Source organism: Trachinotus anak, unplaced genomic scaffold (assembly GCF_046630095.1).
Source record: "Trachinotus anak isolate AG129_WGS33_773 ecotype Australia unplaced genomic scaffold, CSIRO_AGI_Tana_v1 ptg000010l, whole genome shotgun sequence".
In the NCBI taxonomy this organism is placed as follows: Eukaryota; Metazoa; Chordata; class Actinopteri; order Carangiformes; family Carangidae; genus Trachinotus; species Trachinotus anak.
The window spans coordinates 19,806,570-19,824,428 of NW_027273861.1; the positions used below are offsets into that span (position 1 = coordinate 19,806,570).

Below are 17,859 nucleotides of genomic sequence, written 5' to 3' on the forward strand. Positions count from 1 at the left end.
ATGAATGGAATGACATTAGACGTAGTGTTGCACAGGAGACCGCCGGAGTCTCTCCCGGGGGAGGGGGAGAGAAGCTGGGCAGGGGCCCTGAGGGAGAGAGGGAGATGTCCGGACAAGGCTCGGTCCAACATGGACCAAAACACAGCACGGACGGTTCAGAAGCAACTCGGAAATTAAAGGCAATATATAAACAGACAAAGTGATGTTCAAGACTGCATATTGCTAGCAGAGCCATTATCTGGCCTAAAGTGCGGCCGTGACCGGTTCTGAATTCAGCCGCTCCCCCTCTTCCTGGTACTGCGTTCACCCCTGGTATAAACCCTGACAGTTAGAAGACAGTTATTCGAAGTGAATTTTTTTTTTTTTTTTTAAATGTCAGTTCTCAATAGGCTTGTTCTCTGTACTGTGCACTGCCTGTGCAGTCTGTGGGATGAAAACTGATGCTGTTGGTTTTTGTAGCATCTGCTCTCTAAATCAGGAAATTGAACTTCCTGTCAACACACACACACACACACAGCATAAACCCAGAAGTCAAAGAATAAAGGCCTGCTTTACGAGAGCAAATGATCGATATAAGGACTTCTGCCGTACTAATGTCAAGGTAACAGTACAAGTGCTTTTAATAACATATAATATTGATCTTTAGTTCTAAAATCTGTAAGTGTAAAGCCGTTTTTAGATGTTAAGTGTTATGAAATGTCAGAGTTTCACTTTATATCGACCCACAAGATCCACAATTCAGTGTGGACAATGTGGTGTTCAGTGTTGTAGCTAATTTTCAACCTCTATTCACCAAGTACTGGCTTTGACAAAGTCTGGATATATGTATGTAAATATATGTTATTTAAAAGCAGAATATTTTGTAGTTCTTGTTCTTAAATCAGTTTGGTTTATGTAAATGATTTTCAAAGTGAAAGTAAACATTGTGGTAATCAAAGTAAACAAAATAGAGTATATGAATTATGGAAATGTGGGACGATGTTATGTATTATGTATTGTACATACTTTGTTCCTGACTTAGCTTAGCTACAGCAGAATATGGTGAGAGGTTCCGTGTGATGTAACCGGACTCCCCACAAATCTACATTTGACATCTCAAAACATCGTGTAGAGTTATGGTGGGAGTACTGTTCTCACACAAACTTTACCAAACATGAGCTCTTTACAACACGATAGCTTTATACTGTGAACAGTATCAGCCTGAATTTGACTCTTCAGAATGCTAATGCCACACTAAAGAATAATAACTTAATGAGTACATCTGGCAGAGGTGGAAGGTAGTTAAGTAGATTCTCTTAAGTACAATTTGTAAGTGCTTGTACATTAACTTTATGATACTTTTACACTTTACTGCTTCTGAGTCTTGGCTGTGTTTTTGCTGTTTGTCATCAAGTCTGGGTGGATATCATCACTCTGAGTCACTTCACTTATCTAATAAAATTACAGCTGACTAAAAGTAAAGCTGACATGCCTGTGGGCAAGTCTTACAACAAGGCCTATATGAATTTTCATTAGTGGAGAAGCAATGTTGAAAAAAATATAACTTACCAGAAGCCCCCAGTTGAGTTTCACATAGTTGCAGAATGCGAATAACACACTGGACCTTTACATTTAGAAAGAAATTGTATATAAATTATATAAATTTGGCAATGGTGGAATGTAATAAAGCACATTTACTTACTTGAGTACTGCAATTGTAGGCTACTTTTTACCCCAATACACTTATTTAACAGCTATAGTTTCTACTTTTTTACAGTTTATAAAATATGCACTGTATTTTTTATCAAATAGGAACTATCTTGCCATTGTTTACTGTGGAGTTGTTAGAGTTGTAGTTGATTAAAAATAGTCCCTATGTGTGTGATTCTAATATGATTGTAGCATATTTAAAAATATGCCGATGACTGAGTTTAATATTTGTAAAACATCTTACAGAGAGTACTTTGGGATAGTTCAGAAATGTTTTACTATCTTAAATCTGAGCCCAAAGGAAAGTGTGAAGAGGAGGAAAACAGGCCACGGTGGTGATTAATGATAAAGAACTGGAGGCTTCACACCACATGCATATATGTTTATTAAAGCAGCTTGTTCATATGAAAGGGGCAGAAAGGGAAAATATGAACCTGTGATGAGTCTGTAAAGCACTCACTGCTATTTCATCTGCTTTTCCCTCTTTTATAGTGTTACCACCATTCCTGCTGGTGGAGGTGATTTTCCAGTGTATTTTCACAGACTTAAATATTCCTATTTATGTTAATTAATATACAGCAATGGATATCAAGAATCATAATCTTAGAATATGGGGTTGGCCTACACCATTTGTGCAGATTTTCCGACTGAATTTGCATTTGATACTGCTGAAATGATGTCACCCTACTACCAGGATCAGAAACATTTGATCATTCTCCTGTCGTAGTTGTTGAGTCACCCTCAGGAGTACCCATGGATCTCAGTGAGGAGGAGTCGGCCCCTCTGGTGATCAGAGACCGGGGAGGCAGTCAAAGGTCCAGTTCAAGCACTGGTCCCAGTTTACAAGTACACATCTACTTCTTCCCTACGACAAAGGAGGAAACAACAATATACATATCTTCTGGCCAAATCTCGGCTGAAAACGTCTGCATCCAAGCAGGAAAAAAATGTGGTAAGAGTATAGTTGCAAATTATGATTCTGACTAAACCCTTTGATGGCTTATACCAAAGTTTTTGTGTAAAATAAGATGTATTATATTATGTATTTTATACTGCAGTTCTCTTCTAAATTTGTACATTTGTTCTCATTAGTTAGCAAATGGCTAGTTGCTGGGAAAGTTTTGGTTTCTTTTTCTAATATTAGGAGCAAGTTACCAATACAAGTTAAGTGATTAGGATGATTTTTCTGATGTTTTTCCCTAGGAATCTTACCAGTGTACTTAAGTCTTTTTGGACTGGCATCTTCTGATCTCTCATTTTGGTATCCTCCATCGCACGTGTTCAACACAGATGAAAACTTACAAGTCCACTTTAGAGTCAGGTAGGTGGAAATTCACTGAAGAGACATACATTTACCCGTTAACTTCAGAAAGTATTTTACATTAACCTCTTGAAGACTCCGCGAGCACCTCCTTTCCTAACACCCTAACATGCCTAACTCGCACTTACGATGCACTTTCAGTACTTGATCCCCTTGCACTTATTAAACAGACCTAGTACTTACGCCAAAGTCTCCTCCTGCACTGAAGCTTTAGTGATGTCCCTCACTTGTAAGTCACTTTGGATAAAAGCCTCTGCCAAAGGAGTAAATGGAACTGTAATGTAATGTCAACTTATTTTATGGAATGGGATGTAACTCTGATTTAGGCATAGGCTAAACTGAAAACAAGAAAAACATTTAGCCCGAGATAAAGAATGTTATCTCCTCAATCATTAAAAATTGATTGTCAGACCTATAAAATATGTTTTCTACATGTTATTTACGCCAACAAAGTACATGTGAGAATATAACTAAGAGCAGCTTGCAACGAAAGCTAAGAAGCCACTAATTAATGTAAAAATCTTCTACATCATCTATAGAAAGTTGGTATATACGGTAAATTAAATCAAAGCCAAAATCAGGCATTATACTTGTTCCTTACACTTATTACTCATACAAAACTACTTCAACATTTAGGTCAGACATAACATAACCCTAACCCTGACTTAAAATGACACATTTTGTTTCCAAAGTATAATGTTCAAACCAGATGTCCAGGTTAGTGACATGCGATTGTGAGTAATGGATTTCTTTTGGGATGCAGGTTTTTCTTTGCAAACTGGTTTGGACAAGGACTGAGGACATCGCACCGCTACAGTCTGACCAGAGACAGAGTCTGTTCAGTGCTGGACTGCAGTGTCATTGATTATCTCTTTGCTCAGGTAAAGTACAAAATATGTTATTTGTCATACGTGAAATTCATTCTCTCACTGTTTTACATTTTATTTCAGTGGAGTAATGCACGGCATACTGCAATTTTGTGGTTATGATTGATAATGCTAAAGCAATACTGTAAATATTCTCATGACTCATTGAGTGAAGTAAGGAATAAGTCACACCTCTGACTTCCAGGGGGATCACACATTTTTAATTGAAGCTCTTCAATTCATCCCATCAGCAAATGACTTTTATCCCGAAGATGGTTTAATAAACCTTTATCTTATTAAATTTGAAACAGCAATGTAATGTTCAGGACATCTATTGAACTCCTTTAACACATAAAGGATCATCAAAGCTGTCTTATCCTCAGTGCGAATGAAGCTAATGTTAGTCCTGTTGAAATTTGACATTTCGTTTCACCCCTGTATGTTTTTTATTTATACCATTTTTTTCAAAATGTTTTTATCGTGAAAATGTAAGGCTTAAATATTGCTAATTGTTGCACGGAAAAAACTGCATACATTGTCCATACATTAAAGACTATGTCAGTGACTGATTTCTTTTGGCTCCCAGTTGCGAAGTGACTTCATTGCTAGTGAGGCAGGAGTTTCTCCACCTTTGAGCACTCAAGAGGAATGCCTCGGCCTTGCAGTACTGGACTTGTGGAGAATGGCTAAAGAGCGCCATCAGAGTGTTAGGGAGCTCTGCAAGACGGTCAGGTATCTATATTTTTGTAGGTAACATTTCGTTTTTGGCTGTAATATGAGCCAGTGAAGTTGTTTTACTTCATTGTGGGAATTTTAGATTCACAGTAAAAGATATTAATATTTCAGCATTTTTCAAATGGGAAGTTCTTATTGTGATCATTACACAAAACCATGTATTCTTCCTCTTCAGCTACAAATCCTGCCTACCTAAGTCACATCGCCATGACATCCAGAAGCGAAACCGCCTGGATCGTTTTCGAATCCGAAATACACTGAAGCGTTTCTTAAAAAAGCTTGGAAACTCCTCTGTGGATGAGTGCAGCTTGAAACTAAAGTACCTGATTGAACTGGCTGGCATCGAGCCTTCTCTGGGAAGTGAAACCTTCAAAGTGGATCCTCTGGACTCCAATTCAAAATCAGCTTTCAGTCTCATTCGGGTGACTGGGGAAACTGGAATTCAAATCAGTGGAGGTAGCAATCCTGAAAGTTCCCTGGTAAGAACAAGATAAAGTTCAGTTTGAGTAATAGTTAGATTGCCTTTCCTTCCTTCTATGAAATGACCTGAATTTAAGCTTCAACAAAAGATTGGTCAGCCACTTGTATTTTTTTTTCAATCCAGTTTAGATTAAAACACAACCACTTCCAGATTGGTTAGGGTTAGGGATAGGATTACAATTGTTCTGTCAAGGCTTTCGGCACATGGAAGTCGGTGTGGTTTAATCTAGACTGGGTTGGAAAATGATAGACGTTGCTCGGCCAAGTCCCTTTCTGTTTTTAAATGGTCCACACTATACTGAAATAACTTCCTATTATAGTGTTTTTCTTGGCAAATCCATTTTTTTCCAAAAGAAGACCTTTAAGGAGGCTGCTGACTCACCTTCACTAAGGACCTAGTAGCCACAATTGCTTGTTGACTGAATTGCACTGTTCTGTTTTGAGATTTAGTGTTGTTTAGTTAGATCTAGATCACTTTGTCCTTGTGAAACAGTTTGGCCTTCCATTTGTGATACCTTTAATTGACTTTACATGTCCAAATGCAAAATATAACCCTAAATGCCCCAGGAGTCATATTGCCCATCCCCAAGTTACAAGTTGTTTTTAAGTAATCAGCCTGTCTTCTTTCTTTTTAGGAGTGGCAGACTTTCTGTGATTTTCAGGAAATCATTGATATCAGTATAAAGAGAATCTGTCATGAGCAGGTTCCCCAAGACAGCAGGATGGTGACAATAACCCGCAAAGATGACAGATGCTTGGTAATGGACATATTTTACATTCAACACTTCCCCGGTTGATATTTTGTGTTAAGTCACAATGTTATTTATTTTGTTCCGATTTTACAGTTTTGATTTGATAAAACACGAATGCCTATTTGCCCTGATTTGCACTACAGGAAGCCATGTTCCAGGGTCTCAAAGAAGCCCTTTCATTTGTGTCACTTGTTGATGGCTACTTCAGACTGACCACAGACTCTAGCCACTACTTTTGCCAGGACATTGCACCTCCAAGTATTCTGGAGGGTATAAAAAACCATTGCCACGGCCCAATCACGTGAGTCCTCTGATAAATACTGAATCCGAAGAAAACTTTTGCATGCATCTGTTTTTAGATATTTATTTTGCGTCTTGTTTAATCAGATCTGAGTTTGCAGTCCACAAATTGAAAAAATCAGGATTTAAAGGTGGTACGTTCCTCGTCCGGCAAAGTCCAAAGAACTATGACAGCTTCTTCCTCACTGTGTGTGTTCAGGTAAAGGTTTTGGTCACAATTCACTAGGTTTTTCTTTGTTTGTTTTTGTATTTCATGAAGATATTCTTGATGTCATTTGCAGCTCACATTCCAGCTTAGTTGCTCTCCTGTATTTAAAGTGCTAAAGAGTAAAATTACAGGCCACTGTCTAGAAGTCTATATCTCTGCAGATGGGCTTATCTTTGAACTTGATCACTTTCTGAATTGAAACCAATGGAAACATCACTGCTTAATAAAAGTTCAGGGGCTGGAGGAAAAAAAAGTCATCATGACAGAAACATTTTCACACTTAGATGTTTGCAAAAATCATTCCTACATCAAAATATTGTTCAATTGCTATGTCATGCAACATTTATATTTCCACAGACCCCACTTGGACTTGATTATAAAGACTGCCTCATCATTAAGAATGAGCACTACAGTCTTCCTGGTGTCCAGAAATCATTTTCCAGCTTGAGAAAGCTCACCAGCTATTACCAACACACCAAGCTGCTGCTGGCTGAAGTTCCGGTCATGTTGGGTCGCTGCTGTCCACCCAGACCCGAAGGTTTGATTATTGAATATATACTACTACACATTAACTCATAACTTCATGAATTGGTGTTCTGCTTTGTTTTTTGTATTCTCATGTATGTAGAAGAAGAAAGAGTCTGCTCACATGTGTTTGTCCAACACTGATGTACTGCCATGCTGTGGCATATTTGTATGGACTGCATGTCTTTCATACCCATTGTCAAAATACAGCACATATGCTTGTTAATTTTATAGATTTAAACAGGAAACTTGACTTTAAGTCAAAATCTTACATACAGAACAAAGACAAAACCCAAATCTACTCATGTTAACAGAACTTTAAGTATATTGACATGCACACTACAATCACAGATAAGATGTCTGTGATCTATGGTCTGTATATACTAGCTATGTTATTTCAAAAGAAGCCAACATACTGTTGCAATTGTTGAATTGTTGAAGTAATATATATATAGAGAGAGAGAAGAGTCATATCAAGGATACAGTAATAATAATAATAAACTCAACCCCTCAATTTCTTGCTCAGATTGAGATATGTGCCTTTATATTTTCAACCTGTGTAGACTGAGTTACAGTAAACGTTGTTTTTCTGTCCCCACAGAGCTCACAAACCTCATCATCATCCGCAACAACAACACTGTAGGCACTCATGGATCCCCAACACTTGAGAGGAACAAATTCAGTCATATCCAGTTCAACATGATCAAATATAAAGACCTGAAATGGGTGAGTGTGTAACATGACTCCAGCTGTACTCACTATTACAGCTACTATTAAAATTTCTATTGTTACCAACAATCATTGCGACAAATGCAGCTATTACAGCTACTAGCGCTGCGACACTGTAGTCAAACTAAAATGATAATGATTCATGAAAGGTATTGTGCTCTTTATGAAGGAGGAAAGTTAATAGTAGTTTCTGTATGTATTTTTCCTCTCAGGAGGAAAGCCTTGGACAGGGATCCTTCACACGAATTTTTAAAGGCTACAAAACAGACATTCATGACGGGGAGAAACACGTGACAGAAGTCCTACTGAAAGAGCTAGATGTTGCTCATAAGAATTGCTGGGAGGTTTGTTTCTTCAGATGAAAATACATATGAAATCTGAATTGTTTTGTTGGTTATTCATAGATTTAAAAAAACAAGCAAACAAACAAGCACATTGTTTTCTTGTCCTTTCTCTCTCTCAGTCATTCTTTGAGGCTGCCAGCTTGATGAGTCAGATTTCACACAAACACCTCCTCCTTGTTTATGGTATTAGTGTTGAAGGAGTGAAAAGTAAGTTCAAACCAAACTGCAGGTTCTTCTTGTCACTTTATTTGCTGATTGTTTGCTATTCGCTTGATGAAGCTTAAGTGCTTTATGTTGGAAGATGTGCAAATATACTGTGAATAATGTGTGTTGCATAAATGTAAATATTTAGCTTGATATAAGCAGTGGAGGTATCGTAGAGATGAAAATCTGATTGTATTACACGTCATTTATGTGCTCTGGGCTTGTATAGTCTGTGTATTAAAAAAAAAAATTTGAATGAAGTAATGAGTAAATTAATACATGAATTTGTTCTCTTCAAATTGAACAAAATAACAATGTTACCATGAAATCCTCATGTGACCTCAGCTCAGCCAGTGTTATGTGGGGGAGCATTTCTGACTCTGTGTCTGGTTTGAAGTACAGCTGTTGAAACAATCCTCACTGTGCCTTACAGACATCATGGTGCAGGAGTTTGTCAAGTACGGGGCCCTCGACCTTTACTTGAAGAGAGGGAGATCTGTGTCAGTGAGCTGGAAACTTGATGTAACCAAACAGCTTGCATCTGCTCTCAACTTTCTGGTAAGACAGGCGGCAACTGATCTCACAAAAGTAATGACGGCAACACAGTTGACAGCAGGATTGGCTGGTCAAACTTTATTCACTTTACATATCAAATGTACATTTAGTTTCCTGCGTGTTTGTGTGTGTGTGTGTGCGTGTGTGTGTGTGTGCGTGCACGATATGAAACCAAAAATGAACCAAAAATTTACCTCCATGTTTGAAAATGCAGGAAGAGAAAAACATTGTTCATGGAAATATCTGTGCCAAGAATCTGCTGCTGGCCAGGGAAGGTGACCCGTCGCAGGGCAGCTCTCCTTTCATCAAGCTGAGTGACCCGGGCATCAGCGTGGCCATGCTGGGCAAGGATGGTAAAGCAAAGACCGTTTTCTAATCTCCCTGTAACCACATCTGACATCATACAAGTCCATTTAAATCCATCCAGTACACTCAAATAAAACCGAATAGACTGACAAAATAAATGTGTTTTCAAACTGATGGTACCATGACACCTTTAGATATCCACATCTTTCCACATAGTACACTACAGTGAAATAAACTGCGTATGGTGCAGAATGTTGACAGTATTATTAATCCATGTATGATATTTAGTTATGACTTTAAGATTTTACTACATAAATAAGAATGAATAAGTTTCTCTTCTCTCATATTCATAGTGCTTTTGCATTAATGCATTGATGTGGATCTCTGTGTGTGTTCATCAAGTTATCCTGGACAGAATCCCCTGGGTGGCCCCTGAGGTGCTGGAGGTCCCAGACAAGCTGAATCTGGAGTGTGATAAGTGGAGCTTTGGTGCCACTGTGTGGGAAATCTTCAATAATGGTGATGCTCCTCTGCGAGGCTGGGACCTGAAACAGGTACTCCCACTTCTCTCTGGTAAAGTCAAAGATACTGAACACAGAACACTTATCTGGCAAGATAGCATGTTGTTCAAGTAACACGCGTTCAACAACCTGCTGGTGACTGCTGTAGGTCAGAAAAAATACAATCTGAAGTAATGAATTACATATATGAAATCAAAATGAAATGAAAATATTCACGTTCATCTTAGTTGCAAACATCCAGTTTGGACAGTACAGTAATGAAAGCATTAGGACATTACATGTTTGCAAATGTTTGACAAGAGTTCTAGGGAACACCCTGATGATAAAATTGGGAATATTTGCCTTTATGAGCAAATGAGTGTTGTCCTATTTCATCATTAGTTTTGGGTCCTGTGAGATTAGACTGTCTCACTACTGGTCTTCCAAACAACCCTGCTTCATGTGTCCTTTGGTAGATCCAGCGTTTTTATCAGGTAAAAGTCTGAATGAAAAGAGAGAGATCTGATAGCATAACCAGACTAAGACAACTGTTGCACACAATAAGAAAAGGTATAAACAACATCCACTGAATGTTGCAGGAGGAAGAAGCGGCAAAGCATGTTTGCCTGACTCTGTCCTGACTGTAGAGCATCTGAAATGAAACACAGTAGAAGTAATTATTTTACACCATGTCTCAACAGCTAAATTAACAGAATAAACTCAGTGGTATCAGACTTTTCAACTTCAGCAATGACATATAGAAAAAGATCTCATGGAAAAACAAAACTTAAACTTAAAAGAAAGAAAAAGAAAGAAAAAAACTGAAAAGATTCCTGTGAACCTGAGAAAAAGTACATGAACAACAAAGTGCAGCAAAGCAAATACACCAGGGGTTAGAATTAAGCTCTGTTGCAGTTTGTAATGTGTGTTACTCTTGTGTTTTCTGTAGAAGCGGGTGTTTTATGAGCGGTTCCAGCAGCTGCCTGCCTCCCAGTGGACGGAGCTGGCCGATCTGATCAGTCAGTGTATGGACTACCAGGCAGCCTTCAGACCTTCTTGTCGCAGTATCATCCGCCAGCTCAATAGTCTGATCACTTCAGGTAATGATATGTATTAACACCACCACCTAAAATGTCAAGTTCATGTTTCCTTCACTTCAGTTCAGTTAAATGAGAAATTTGATGCTGGTCCGCACAAATTTTTCCAATCAGTTTTGTTCTCTGTGAATGTGAAACAGAAGAAAAAAAAAAAAAAAAGCAGGATTAGAAATAAGCAGGCACAAATATCAACAATGTTAGGCTCTATGAATACATGCTGTTGTTAGTTAGTGTGTGAAGGTTCTGTGATACAAGACACTGGAATGCAGACACAAGCCAAGTGAAATAAGTTATTTATTGCTAACACAAAAGGGTGAGTTTCGAAAAACAGGAGCGGACTATAGAACAATACTGATGTGGGTGACAGAACTGTCTCACAAAGAGCGGTGTGATGTTAACTGACAAGAAGAAGATGTGGAAGGAGATTGGGGAGAGCAGGAAATTCAAGAAGTCACACCCAGCTGCACAAACAGACTTTGAGATCGACTGGAAACAAACCAAGACATAAGAGCAGAGAACACAAGGACAACAGGGCCAACAGGACCTAATTGTAAACGAACAGAATGAAATACTAGAACATTTATTAAAATGTCAGGGAAATGGCAACAAAATGTTCCCTGTCCTAGCTACTGAATATGGTGTTTAGATTTATAATGTGCAAGTGTGTGCTGACAGTTTACTGACAGCCTGGTTTGTTTTAAAATCTAAAATCCATCATTTGCACAACTTAAATATAAATGTATGCATTTTTTTGTTCTTTTTACATGGTTACGGTTAGGGAATCAAAATATCAGGTAGATAAGTTTTTTTTGTTTCATGGCAGACTATGTAATACTGCATGCAACTGAGCCTGTCACACAGAGCCCTGTGTGGAGAGCCCTCAGCCCTCAACATGACCAGACACTGTTTGAGGAGAGACACCTTCGCTACATCACTCCTCTGGGGAAAGTAAGTTTGAGAACAGGCAGAGGACCACAATGTTCATAGCCTTCCTCTGTAAACCACTCATTTGCAATTAAAATTAAGATTAAAATTAAAATGACACAGTCTATTCTCAACTTAATAAATGTCAAAATCTAGCAGCGACTCATATCAAAGTTTCATCATGAGATCATCAGTGATATTGTGTATGGGAAACAATGATGATAAACAGACCAGAGCAGCTGCATGGCTCACCAGTCTTTTAATATATTGTGTTCTGCAATGGCACACACATGCTAAAATGGTAAGGTTGATTTCAAAATTTTTGGCTGTGACTCACAAGCGAATGACTCAAACTATTTTCAGGGAAACTTTGGCAGTGTCGAACTTTGTCGTTATGACCCCCTGGGTGATAACACCGGTGAGCTAGTCGCTGTGAAGAAGCTGCAGCCCAACAAGCAGTCGACCCAGGAAGACTTCCAGAAGGAAGTCAACACCCTCAGCGTTTTGCACTGCGACTACATTGTCAAATACAGAGGAGTCTGCTACAGCATGGGTAATACAAACGCTCACTGTAAACACAGCCCATGGTGGATCAATGTAATCAACTACAGCAAAAGAACATGGCCAGGATGGCCAGGCTGCTCAGTTTCAAATGTCGATTTTTTGATGAAATGTCTTCTGCTTGGCAGTTTTTTGATAATTATTCATTAATATGTGTGTAACTTGTGTTTCCCTAAGTAAACACATTAGCTATAACTGTCCCTCATATAGTATTGTTGATTGGTTGGGTATTTAACTAGCAATGCTTTGAGCCACTCACCCCCAACGCTGAGAATGCGCACAGTGTAAAATCTCATAATCCATGTAAATCAATCTTCTCATCATCTTTATAATTATCAATAAAGTCAGTTTCAGGTCAGGTCAAGTTAGAATTCAGAGTTATTATATTCAGATGCATTCGAGTTCAGTCTAACTTAAAAGACAGGATGACTAAATGTCATCCACCATGTCTAACGCATTAACTGAAGTCAGTTTTAGCTTATTAGCATACTGCTTAGCTTTCTGTATGTAGATTAAAATTCACCAGAAGGCAGTTCTTCTCTGTGTAATTTGAAAAACATGGTGGAGGCTTGTTATGATTTTTTATACGTGTCTCAAAGGAGTCACACAGTTTCTCTCTTCTGACAGCATGTGTAACGTTTACATGTGGGATTTCTGCAAGGGTCTAGACTTGAAATAGCTTTTTTGAAAACAAGCCTAGCAACTTAATAAAAAATAATAATCAAATCAAATCAAATAATAATAAATAATCAAACTTTTTTTGGATTAACTTGTTTGGTCAAGTGAAGCTGCCTCAGCTAGGTTTACCTTAGAGGATTTAAGTCAAACTGTCGAAGTAAATTTTCCCTGTGCTGGTTGATTGTGATGTTAAATGTTTTCCTGTACGCAGGCCGCCTAAGTATGAGCTTGGTGATGGAGTACCTGCCCTATGGCAGCCTTATTGGCTACTTGGAGAATAACCGGCAAAATGTCAACACCAGGCGGATGCTGCTCTTTGCTTCTCAGATCTGTAAGGTAAGAGTCAGAGATAAGAGCATCACTGCTGTCATTACCAACGTTTAGAATAAGAGGTTTGAGTGAACTGTAATTTAATAGTGTTTCACAAATTCTCAATTTTTTACACTGGTCATTAACTTCAAGTTCTGTGACTTAGAGTTTTTTCCTAAACACATATAGACCTATTGGATGTAATTTCGGTGTCTTCTTAATCATCTCAAAAAAAAAAAAAAAAAAACAGCATTGCTTATTTGTCCATCACTGAAACATCCAACTGGAATCATTATGAAAAATATAAAGGCCCTTCTTCCGGGAATAATATTACTTTGGGAATTTCTGGATCACGTTACTCTTGAAAGGGATCTGATCCAATTATCATGCATTACCAACATCACAATTAAACCCATAGTAAGAAATTAAACTGTTAAACCAACTGCACAAAACAAGAACACAGGGACAAAAAGAGAAAGTTATTTCTTTTTCTTCTGTGTTTAATTTTCCCAGGGGATGGAGTACCTACAGAGCCTGCGTTATGTGCACCGAGACCTCGCAGCCAGAAATATTCTTGTGGCCAGTGAGTCGCTGGTGAAAATCGCTGATTTTGGGCTGACCAAGATTATTCCTCTTGACAAGGAGTACTACCGAGTCACACAGCCCGGCGAGAGCCCCATCTTCTGGTAGGTTCTCTCATGTCTGAAATCTCTAATATTCGTTAATGGCAACGCCTGCTGTGAAATATCAACAGTATTGTGGGAGGTTTTGTGGAAGCCTGCTTGTGTTTGAATTAGATAATGCAAAACTTGGATAGCTGAGTCCCCCTGTTTCCAGTCTTTGTGCAAAGATAAGGTAAGTGGCTGCTGGCTGTAGTCTTGAGACACGAGAGAGGATCAATAACTGAGTACGAAAATACAACAAAACAAAAACATTTTGCTTGCTTAAAAAAATACATATATATTATGGATCATCCTCATGAAAGCCACCCTACACACCCTAAATCTGACAAGTTGATCTTGCTTAAAAAAAAAAAATCTAGGAAACCAATTGCCTTGGCAAAATATTGACTTTATATCCACTAGTCCACTTGTTGAGTTTACTTAAAATTGAGTTGCGTTTACTTCATTTTATGAAGTCGTCCCAACTTAAAAATAGCAACTAAACATAACTTCACTTCTGACTTGAGACTAAAGTAGGTCAGGCATTAAAGAAGATTACCCTGAAGTTTTGCTCTCACAAGTAGCCGTCTTTCAAAAGATTATTTTACATTAAGTTCGCGGACGTCTAATGGCCATACATTGCTGATCTAATGCAGGTACGCCCCTGAGTCCATCAGTGAGTCCAGATTCTCCCACAAGTCAGATGTCTGGAGTTTTGGTGTGGTTCTTCATGAGCTCTTCTCCTACTGCGACATGAACTGCAACCCAAAAAGAGTAAGAGGAATATTATATTATATTATTTTTATATTTCAATTGTTTTAATCATCAACACCTGTTTTATCAACCTCACTTTTTAATATTTGTGTCACTGTTGTAGCTGTACATGCAGGAGATTGGGCACCACGTGCAGGGTCCATCCATTTCAATGCATCTTGCAAATATTCTAAAGACTAACTGGAGGTTGTCGGCTCCCCCACACTGCCCACCAAAGGTATGTCCAGTCCGTATGGTTCATCCCATGTGCTGACACATATGCAGGCTGGTGCTGTGAAGTTATTTTAATAGAACAAAAGATGAAGGCCAGGCTTACAGGCAGACAGACAGCCAGGCAGGCAGGTACCAGACAACTGGTAACAGGTAAGATCACAAGATAAATGCCTACAGCATGAAGGGATCCACACAGAGACAATTATCTTGCAAAACAAGCTGGCAACTAAATGGTAAAATGGTGAAATTGGGCGTATAATATGTGTGGCGTAAAAAAAAATTGAAAGGTTGTATTGGCACTGAACAAAGTATTGGCACTGAAAAAGGTTCAACTGAAAAATAAAACCCAGACATTACAGAAAATACAGTCTTATTTAATTTTGATATTTCTTGCATTTGATGTGGTTTTCAATGTCAGTCTTCTTCAATCGTCTGTTTTCTCAGACAGGACCGCACTGAATTAAAATGAGCCTTTAACAGTCATTATGCTGTTTTGGCAGAGGTCACTGGAACAAGTGCTAACATTAGCTAATACAAGTCAGCTAACCTGTGGTTCAAAACCTTGACATCTCCTCCTGCACTATTTGTTTTGGGGCTTGAGCCAATTCCGCTGCTCATGTGACTGCACTGAATTCATGTCCCACTGGACGAAAAACATCATGGCAGGAGACTCAGCAACCGTTAACCACAGTTTAGCTAACTGACTTGCATTAACTGTTATTGGCTACACCAATGTTTCCTTTTTCAGTTCAGGTTTTGTTTTCAATGCCAAAATGTAATGTCACTGTTGTAGCCCCATATAAATACAGGGCAGCAAATGAGGGAAATGAGAGACTGGTGTGTGTGTAGGCAGGGAGGTTCCAGTGATTGGGAATGACAAACAGGTGAACAGATGAAACTGGGAACAGGAGGACGTCTGTTTGGAGTGGAACATGGCGGGGGCAGAATGGCTAACATAAACACTTCATCTCATCTTGTTCATAATTAGATTAAAGGTGTTTATTTGTCATTTTTCTACATTCACATATCTATAACGATATGCTGTGAAGGTATGATAAAAGGTATGATAACAGTGCAACTGTTCCTTAAAATAAGAACCACATTCGCCGCTTTCCCAAAAAAATCCTTTGTTCTTATTTTCCATACTTAGATTTTTTTTTTTTTTTTTGTCTTTTCATTCCATTATAATAAAAAAAAAAATAGTATTCTTCATCTGTGTCATCCCACACCACACAAATGTCAACCATTTCCTATCCTCAGCAACAATCACATTTTATATTTTTCTCATTGTAACACCAGGTGTACAGTTTGATGATGCAGTGCTGGGCGTACAACTTCGACGAGCGGCCGTGCTTCTCCAGCCTGGGGAACCAAATTGAAATAATCATGCAGGACGACAGAGAGAACCCTAAAGGCTGACAAGGAGTCTTGCTGCGCCTCACAGCTGAACTCATTTCATTTCATTCTCTGTCCCAGTGGAAATTCAGTTTACTCAGGTATAAGACACACAGCAGTTTTGGGCACTCATAAGTTTCTGGTAAGCTACTTCCTAAACTCTCAGATAAAGCTCGCTTAACGCCCCTTTCCCAGTCCTATCACGTGAACAGACACGACCTCAAGCAAGCTCAGGGAAGACATCATCACTCTGATGCATCACACAACATTGGTGGGGACACAACAACCCCTCCATCCCTGCAAAACAAAGAGGCTTTTCAGGCTCTCAACCGAATGGTTTATTGGCATATTTGATCTGTATTTACATTAAAATAAAAACTAGATATAGTAACAGACCAAAGACTGAAAGAAAGTAAACTTAAGAAAATTACTTGTTAACGGAAAAGAGAAAAAAAAGCATTCAACATCAACATTTTTATATTCAGTAGTCCTACCAGTGCTGCGGTTCCCATTTTCTCCTTGATATCAGATTTAAAACTAGCTCCACTTTGACCTGCTAATCCAGTGATGCATCAATCTATTAATGTAAGGCTGGTGATAGCAGATTTTCATTTTAAATCATTGTGGCTGCTGGCTGGTTAGTTTCTAACCTATTACTGAGGCTCTGGGTGGTGAAAAAGCTCCTGATGTCTCTTTTTTGGTTGCACAATATTTACAAAGTACAACACCTGTTGGCATGAACAACATTGAGTTATTTGCGCTGCAGTTAAGACAATAGAGATCAGTGAGTCATCTGAAATACTGAACTTTCACCCATGCTTGTGTTCTGGACTGACACTGACTGACACACTGTCACCTCCTCTGTGTCTACAGTAAGTGCGATATTTGTACAAGCCACAAGCCTCCAGATAGCCCCCGCCCTTGCGAATGAGTTCACCAAAATATTGGTATGGAAATATCCCTACCTTTTACATGCAAACCTTTGCCCATGACTAATGGCATATGAAAACAATAGTTTCCCAGATGTAACTCCAGTTCTTTGAGTACATGTGTAGGCTATTAAAGGGTCAAAGTCAAATTAAGAAAACTATTCACACACAATAAGCAAGCTCAATACTGCATCACCGCTTCAGACTCACGTTACTACATTTAGTACAAAAAATTTCTTTGAGTAACATTTCAACTAGGACTCTTCCTCATGCCAGAATTATGTCAAAATAAAATACTGGTTAATTCAGTAAATTCAAGGTACTCTGAGGTGGGCACTGTGAAGCTTTTGTATTAGGGACAACTTATATGACTTTTATACTGTAGCTGTATCAAAAAGGTTCCGAGAATCAAAGAAACTGAAAAAGGATTTTAAGCTTTGTGTTAGAAATGTATAAATCAAAATGTATTTGCATCTAATATTTTGCTTTTCTGCAATTATAGTGTGGTAGAGCTGTGTTGCAGTGAAAAATGTGTTGGATTTTGTATTCATATTTGCATCCTTTACCATGTTTGAAATAAAGTGATGTGGTTCCAGTAGTTTTTTTTTTCTTTTCTTTTTTTGTTTTTAATAATTACTGACATAACTAAAATTCAGTTCTTCAGCACAAACAGCTGCCAAAGCTTCATTCTACATGACCGTGACATATTGTTTTCATGTGGCGCACACCAGCAACATACCAATAGTCAACATACCAAGAATCAACGTGAGTCACTAGGGCAATTAATTAACACTAATCACAGG

General features: G+C 38.4%; 1 protein-coding gene across 1 annotated transcript; it reads left to right on the top strand.

Annotated features, from left to right (window-relative positions):
* Positions 1–501: 501 nt before the first annotated feature.
* Positions 502–17,654, top strand: jak3 (Janus kinase 3 (a protein tyrosine kinase, leukocyte)). The gene is made up of 24 exons (XM_071485986.1): positions 502–601; positions 2,417–2,641; positions 2,893–3,010; positions 3,774–3,891; positions 4,463–4,608; positions 4,787–5,090; positions 5,727–5,849; positions 5,987–6,144; positions 6,231–6,342; positions 6,709–6,889; positions 7,478–7,602; positions 7,818–7,949; positions 8,069–8,156; positions 8,587–8,711; positions 8,923–9,061; positions 9,417–9,568; positions 10,464–10,614; positions 11,435–11,559; positions 11,899–12,088; positions 12,986–13,110; positions 13,597–13,769; positions 14,402–14,519; positions 14,623–14,736; positions 16,032–17,654. The coding sequence occupies exons 2-24, from the start codon at positions 2,443–2,445 to the stop codon at positions 16,149–16,151; spliced, it is 3,336 nt and encodes a 1,111-aa protein (XP_071342087.1). The 5' UTR covers positions 502–601; positions 2,417–2,442; the 3' UTR covers positions 16,152–17,654.
* The last annotated feature ends 205 nt before the right edge of the window (positions 17,655–17,859 follow it).